Raw genomic sequence first — 8,444 nt, forward strand, 5'->3', positions numbered from 1 at the left:
TCTACAACTCAGCAGTATTGGCCTATGGAATAAAAGGAAAAAGAAATAAGGACTGGTACGAGCAAAATTTGGAAGAAATGGAACCAGTCATGAAAGAACTCGAGATGACCTATGAAAAGCAAAGAACAGGGCACAGCAAACATCCAGGGGATGCGCAAATAACTACTGGCTGAATTTATGTGCAGGTATACAGAAAGCGGCCGACTCTGGGAATGTTAAGGCAATGTACGATGGTATTAAGAAAGCAATTGGACAAACTGTCAGAAAAACAGCTCCTCTGAAGTCCAAGACGGGTGAAGTCATTACTGATGAAGGCAAACAAATGGAACGCTGGGTTGAACACTACGTCGAGTTGTATGGAGCCGAGAATGAAGTTAGCAAGGATGCATGTGACGCCATCAAACAAATGCCAGTTATGGAAGAACTAGATGCAATGCCTACTATGGAAGAACTTAGTAGAGAAATAGATTCTCTTGCTAACGGAAAGGCCACAGGTGAAGATGGGATCCCTGCAGAGGTTATTAAGTATAACAAGTCTGTTCTTCTCAAACATTTATATTCACTTATCACAACCAGCTGGGAAGAAGGTTATGTTCCGATGAGTATGCAGAAGTCGAGGATAGTTACTCTATATAAACAGAAAGGGAACAGAAGTGACTGTAACAATTACCGAGGCATTTCATTACTAAGTGTAGCCGGGAAAGCTTATGCAAGAGTCATCCTAATGTGATTACAGATCTTAGCTTCCAGAATCTACCCAGAATCTCAGTGTGGCTTCAGGCCCGGCCGATCAACCGTAGATATGATCTTCTCCTTAAGACAGCTACAAGAGAAATGTCGTGAGCAGCAGAGGCCACTTTATACTGCTTTCATTGGCCTTGTTAAAGCGTTTGATTTAGTGAGCAGAAATGGGCTTTTCAAACTGTTGCAGAAGATTGGATGTCCACTTAACTACTACAGATAATTGTCTCTTTCCACGAGAAAACACAAGCAACAATTTGCTTCAACGGTAAAACATCAGAAGCATTCCCTGTTAATAGCGGTGTGAAACAGGGGTGTGTGTTAGCTCCTACATTATTTGGGATTTTCTTTTCCCTACTGCTCAGATTTGCCTTTGAAGACTGTGAGGAGGGAGTGTACCTACATACGAGGTCTGATGGAAATCTTTTCAACATTGCTTGCCTCAAGGCCAAGACCAAAGTAAATACAATTGTTATCCGTGAGTTGTTATATGCAGACGATGCAGCTCTAGTAGCGAACACAGAAGATGAGCTGCAATATATAATCAACAAATTATCAAATGCCTGTGAAAAGTTTGGTCTACTCATCAGCCTTCAAAAGACTAAGATCATGGCGCAGAGCACTACCAACCTTCCATCCATTAGCATTGATGGCAATCCTCTCCAGATAGTTGATGACTTTACCTACTTGGGATCTACAATAGGTAGCAACTTGTCCATGGACACTGAACTTACTAACAGAATCGCAAAGGTATCATCTGTCATGGCTAGATTGAAAAACAGAGTATGGAACAACGGACTGCTTACCACAAAAACTAAATTAAAAGTCTACAACGCTTGTGTTATAAGCACCCTTCTCTATAGCTGTGAGACATGGACAACTCTTTCTAGGCATGAATCTCGACTCAACAGTTTCCATCTCCGCTGTCTCCGGAAGATCCTTCAGATCTCTTGAAGAGATAGAGTACCCAACACCGAAGTCTTTCATCGTGTAAGCACAACCAGCATCTTTGTTTGCACTCCTGAGTCATCAACATCTAAGATGGTTGGGACATGTCAGGCGCATGGATCCTGAACGAATACCAAAACAGCTGCTGTACGGCGAACTTCAGAAAGGTGTGAGGCCAGTGGGACGACCGCATCTTCGTTTCAAGGATGTCTGCAAGAGAGACCTGACCAAGACCAGCATCAATCCAAGTTGCTGGGAAAGCATTGCAGATAACCGTGTCAAATGGCGAGTAACTGTGCGCAACGGCGTCAAGCTGTCAGAGGATGAACGCACACAGGAACAAATCAGGAAGAGGACAAAGCGAAGAGACAGAGCGGCTTCTGTTCGAAGTCCCTCAAATTTCACATGTCCAAACTGCAGTAGGGACTGCCACTCTCGAGTGGGACTTTTTAGCCACAGCAGACGCTGCAGACTCTAAACCAAGCATGCTACACCATCATCCCTCAAGGATGGATGGATGCCATTATATCTACAGGAAGATGCTGATTGCTGCAAAAATAAGTCATTTAATGACAGAATTATAAATAATGCAGGGAATAAAAGCAAAGCAGCCTGGGATGTTATAAAAAAAGGAAACGGGGAGAGGCAAACAAACGCAGAATAACATACTGCTAAGGGAGGGGGATAAAATAATAAATGATCCACAGCACTTAGCAAACTATGTAAATGAGCATTTTTCAAGTATTGCAGAGCAGTTACAGCTAAAATCCCCCCGAACAAATATAACACACGTAAATAATGTTGCACTAAATACAATGATATTAGTTCCAACCACAGAGAACGAAGTCCGTGAAACAATTCAAAAACTAAAAAATAAAAAGTCAGTATGCTGAGATGAAGTACCAATGTGTGTACTGAAATAATGCTTAGGGATTATACAAGGCCCCATAAAAAATATAATAAATGAATCCTTCACATCAGGGACATTTCCAGAGCAGTTAAAACAGGCAAGAGTTTTGCCTTTGCTTAAGAAAGGTAATACAGAAGACATACAACATTACTGGAAATTAACGAAAACGTCCGATTCCACCCGCCTGCTTTGACCAATGACGTCACAAATATGGCAGTAACGACCATTCACAACAACTCCCATATCGCAACTATGACGTCATTACATAAACATGACAACAAAACACAAAAATAGATCGGAATACCATCAAACATATAATCCTCCAAAAATATAATGAAACTAACGGGACAAGTGGGGGCAATTGGGGGTTCTTGGGTGGGAACAAACTAAAAATAAACACACACCACTAAACCAAATGACAAAAACGATAAAATGGAACAACCACAACCTTCCCAAAATCAACTAGAAACAATATCCACTGGAACCGAACACTTCCCTTGACCTACATAGGTCAACAGAAACTACCGATACCAAATCATAAAACCCTAAACTACAACCACATCCACAATCGTCACTACCTCAAAAAAACACAACAAAACAAAATTGGAATCCAACACTTCCCTCGACCTATATAGGTCGACAGCAACTACCGATACCACACTATAAATCTCAAAACTTTCACCACCACCACACTTAATCCTACTAATATTATTATTATTAAAACAAAAAAGACCAAGAAAATCAAAATTAGAATCTAATACTTCCTGTGACCTTACGACATCTCCACATACAGCCAACCCTGGTCCGAGATGCCAAAATTTAAGTAAGCCTCATTTCTTCATGACACGCTGAACACTTCACGACTTCAGGTAACAGGCCGAATAGCTGAAGAAATTTTATTATCGCTGACAACCGAAAACTGTTGACCTTGTCAGTCATACCCCTACCTACCATAAGACATAAACAACGCAATTTAGCAAAATTCGCACACAACGAACAGGGAAAAAAAAACCTACAATAATGTCGACATAACAAAACCAAAATCGTTAACTCACTGAAAAATATTCCGCTGAACGCACAGCCACCACCGACAACACATACGTGCAATGCTACAACACAAATGAACCCCATATGCCACATAACATGCTACCCATAAACACACCACCAGATAGAACCACCGACCACAACAATATATCACCTATAAACATGCCACACACGCAATCTAAACCAAAAACATCACCTAACACACAACACACTACCACAGAGCACCACCGATTACATCAAAATGACACCTACAAACACCACTCTCACAAACTTCATGCCATCGTGATGTCACACACAACAACAGCCATATGCCACGGGTTAAAGCCAACGGGTGGAATCTAATCCTATTTCCCTGCTGTCAGCATTCTCAAAAATAACAGAAGCAATAATGATACCCAGATTAATGAATTACCTGAATAAATACAATCTTTTAAGCAAATCACAGTTTGGTTTCCGAAGTGGCAAAAATACGGAGGCAGCCGTAGTAGAATTCACAAAAGTTGTACTTGATGCTCTTGATAAAGATGTGTGTGTCACAGGCATATTTTTGGATCTTTCTAAGGCGTTTGATACAGTCGACCACAAGATTCTACTAAATAAATTGAAGCATTAGGAATAAATAAGAGGGGTGGCTAATGACTGGTTTCAATCATACCTAACAGATAGGGTACAAAGAGTAGAGATAACACATACTTCAAATACATCTAAACATTTAGTACAACACTTATCAGAACCAAAATACATTAATACACGGGTATTAGGACCAATACTGTTGCTGAATATACATCAATGACTTTCCCAGTAGTGTTACTCATGGTGAAAAATTCCTCTTCGCTGATGACAGAAATATTATAGTCACTGAGAAAACATGAGAACTCCTTGCCAAGAAAGCAAATGAAACTCTCAAGGAAGTTTATGATTGGTCAATAAGTAATAAAGTGACATTGACCATACAGGAAACTAATGTCATGAATATCAGTTTGAAGAGAAAAAAATTGACAATGTTAAATTGAATGTAGACGACACCTCTATAGACTGTGTGACAAATGCAAAATTTCTAGGAATGAATATTGATTCGCAGTTGAAGTGGTGTAACCACACAAAGGTACTTGCAAACAGAATGTCATCAGCATGTTATGCCCTTAGAATCCAATCAGTGTGTATCATGGAGTGTCTTTTAGTTACGTATTATTCATATGTACACTCAGTTCTTAGCTATGGCATTCTTTTTTGGGGGACAAATGCACAAAATATGAACACAATATTCAAACTTCAGAAAAGAACCATAAGAATAATAACCAAAAATACAAGTCAAGCTCATTGTAAAGATCTGTTCAGGACACTTGGGATTTTAACTGCTCCATGTGAATACATTTACCAGTCAGTTGTACACATCAAAAATAGCATTAGTAATTACTTCACAAACAGCTGTGTCCATGGCCACGCAAAAAGAGATAGACTCGGCTTACATTTACCACGAAAAATAAACATAAAACTCGAAACAGCATTTTCTACCAAGGAATAAAACTGTACAATTACCAAAAGAGATTAAAGAAATTACCAAAATACACTTATTTGAAAAAGCAGCTAAAAAGTACCTGTTATGCAATACAATTTATACAATGAAGGATTACTTAGCTAAAATAGCGTAGGGGTTTGATAAAAAATGTTATACAAATAAATAATAATAATGATTATGAAATGTCCAACATTCCACATAAAACCTTCACTTTATGTTTTTTCCCTTTTTTTTCCTTTCTAGAAATACTTACCTCCCAAGACATGCATAGCACAATACTATCACCTCGTCCTCTTTCTGTGCTCAACATCTCTCTCTGTATGGAGGGATGCTGACTCAAGTTTTCCAGGATAACAAATGGGAAGTTGCAGTACAGAAAATGGCGCAGAGATCACCAGTGTGTGTGTTATGAAACAATGTGTGTATAGTGTGTGCAGTGACATAGTGAAATATGAGTGAACAATGTAGCATTAGATTACTTAGTATGCTATTTGTAAAAAAAAAAAAAAAAAAAATATGAGGAGTTAATCTAATTATTGTCTCCAACTAGAAGTCTGTAGCTAAATATAGGTGTATACAAATTAGCTTTTTTTAAATTGATCTAAATTTGTAAATATTTTGACATGTCCTATACCCTTGCAAAGATAGATCCACAGATGAATAAAGCTGCTGCTACTACTACTACTGCTGCTGCTGATGCAACAATCTATATTTGCTTGGAATATTGGATGGTAATAACATATTTTATTTAAGTACTAACATCTGAATTTTATCCATTGTTCTCTCCATGATATTCTCAAAGTTTCCATTATGTTGTTGATTTGTAAATCCGCAAACTTAATCAGAAACAGTAAGGGGTGAGCATTACTGAAACAACGTTAGCCTAATGGGTAATGAGAGATAGTGCCGTGAGCTGATTCACACTTGTGTACAGAATGAAACGGATATCAACAGAGGTTGCAAACCAGAAACAAACTTCAACACTGTTTAGTGCAATCATCATCGGACAAGTAACCCATGCCATAACAATATGGGTCAACAGATGCATATTGAAAAAGAGCTCAAATGCACTTTGGAGGACCTTCGTTTGTAATAAACGATCTAGAAATTTCCCATAAATTTAAAAACTACATCTAATCAACACAACAAAAATAAATATTAATGAAAACAAAAAAATTTTAATGCGAATCCAAGCAAAAATTCTCTGTGTTAAGTATAACTGCCTGGCTATTGTTGCTAACTTTACATCACGTAATATTAAAAATTGTTGTAACACTTGCCATGCGCTTGCCCAGGGTTGTGATACGGATCCTGTCCAAGGATTACAACTTTCACATCTTTAATGGAGCACATTTGCGTCCATGTCCATACCTTATCCTCTGGGGGGAAAATTCGGCTTTTCCCACGCTCCTGTTCCAGGAATTCGCTAAGCTGCAAAGGAAAAATGGCTTAAAATTAGTTTCCTTCTCATTATTTCCAATGGCCTACTGGAAGAAATAAAGTACCCCCCCCCCACACACACTTTATACCTTCTCAAAATACGGACTTTTAAATTCCGATTCCAGGGCCTTGAACCAAGAGACACCAATACTATGATGTAGCGCAGGGCACCTCTTACTGGTAAGCTTAATTTTTGCAATCACAGCGTTCGGCCACTCTCGGGGTGAAGAGGTGGGCGACTCCGTTTTCGATTCTACGCCTTCATTTGTGCTCCCTTTAAATTTCTTCAGCGTTTGTGTCTCATTTTCTGAAAGAGATGATAGTGGCCTTTTGATCTGAACCGGTTTAACGAAATTCAGAATACTCCTCTGCGCCGGCATCCTGACTTTTTCCGAACTCCACAGAACAAAGGCACAAGCGCACTAAAATGGCATACTAAGGTCACAATACATTTGACGCGTTCCAAGTTACCCGCGCAAACACAAGCATAAACAACTGTTGCGTGACTTGGGTTAGTTTCCAGAGGAGCTGAAAACTTGCACGCCACACACGATCGCCATTTGTGCCAGTCACAATGCATGAGGGAAGGCCCACAGTCGACTGTAATGCGGCCCCTGGAAGGTCAAAATTCAAAAACATTGCGTAATATTACTGTCTTTCGGAATTGTGGACGATAAAAATGCTGCTGCTGTGATAATTGCTCTACTTTGTTACAAGCAGAAAAAAGGTAGGTAAAAAATTGGTTCAAGGAGCATCAAAAGTCACTCACGAACACTCGTTGAGAGAATTGAGATTGAACGAAAAAACAACCTCATAAATTTATGTGTACATATGGTCCAACGTTCTTATCCACTGCGCGACGATACCTTGTTACTGCCAATTCATTCAAAGACTTGAAATTTACAAGTGGAGTTTCACCTTACAATATTTGAGACATAGGTTTAGTTGTGGAAACGTGTCATACAATAAAAAATGCGCTAAGGGACTATATTCGGGTAAGTAATGTATACATAGAGACAAATTTCTACATGTACTTTTATCCATAACTATGAATTTAAAAAATCTTTCTTCATGGCCATTCTCTGGATTTTCTGGCGATAAATCATACGATTTATCAAAGCAAACAAAATCCTCAAGGCAGCTTACAATTGGTGAGGATGCAATAGAGATTCACTGAGCGTAAAGAAAACAAATTCCATGAAATTCAGTTTCAAGAGGACCATGAGAATAACAACGAAAACTATTAGTCGAGCTCAATGTAGATATTTGTGCAAAACAGTGTGGATTTTAACTGCACTGTGTCAGTACGTTTAGGCAGCTGGCAGAAGTAAAGCTCAGCTGTGAGGACAGGGCGTGAGTCGTGCTCGGGTAGCTCAGTTGGTAGAGCACTTGCTCGCAAAAGGCAAAGATCCCGAGTTCGAGTCTCGGTCCAGCACACAGTTTTCATCTGCCAGGAAGTTTCATATCAGCGCACACTCCGCTGCAGAGTGAAAATCTCATTCTACGTTTAGTATAAATTGCACAATCTAAAATAACACTGATAATTACAGCACAAATAGTTCCACCCATGACCATGGAACGAAATCTAAACTGAACTTATATTTACCAAGAAAGAATAAACAGGAAAAACAAAATAGCATATTCTATCAAGGAATAAAACTGTACAGTGAAATATTAAAGGAGATTAAAAACATTGCTAAAACAAACTTATTTAAAAACGCAGTTAAAAAGCGCCTGCTGAGCAATACACTCCATACATTGAGGGAGTACTCAGATAATGCGGATAAGAGGATTAGTAAAAAAGGTAACACAAACAAACAATAATAAGAAGAAAACGTAAAA

The 8,444-nt window shown here is 38.9% G+C and overlaps 1 protein-coding gene across 1 annotated transcript in view; it reads right to left on the minus strand.

Moving 5' to 3' along the window:
• Nucleotides 1-7,147, minus strand: part of LOC124606637 (uracil-DNA glycosylase-like) — a 54,854-nt gene extending 47,707 nt beyond the window's left edge. The window contains exons 1-2 of the mRNA XM_047138632.1: nt 6,692-7,147; nt 6,443-6,593 (exon numbers count right to left, since the gene is read on the minus strand). Of these exons, the coding sequence (XP_046994588.1) occupies nt 6,443-6,593; nt 6,692-6,982 (442 nt within the window). The 5' untranslated portion in view covers nt 6,983-7,147. The remainder of the gene's footprint in view (nt 1-6,442; nt 6,594-6,691) is intronic.
• Between the last annotated feature and the right edge of the window lie 1,297 nt (nt 7,148-8,444).

This window comes from Schistocerca americana, chromosome 3 (genome assembly GCF_021461395.2).
Source record: "Schistocerca americana isolate TAMUIC-IGC-003095 chromosome 3, iqSchAmer2.1, whole genome shotgun sequence".
NCBI lineage: Eukaryota > Metazoa > Arthropoda > Insecta > Orthoptera > Acrididae > Schistocerca > Schistocerca americana.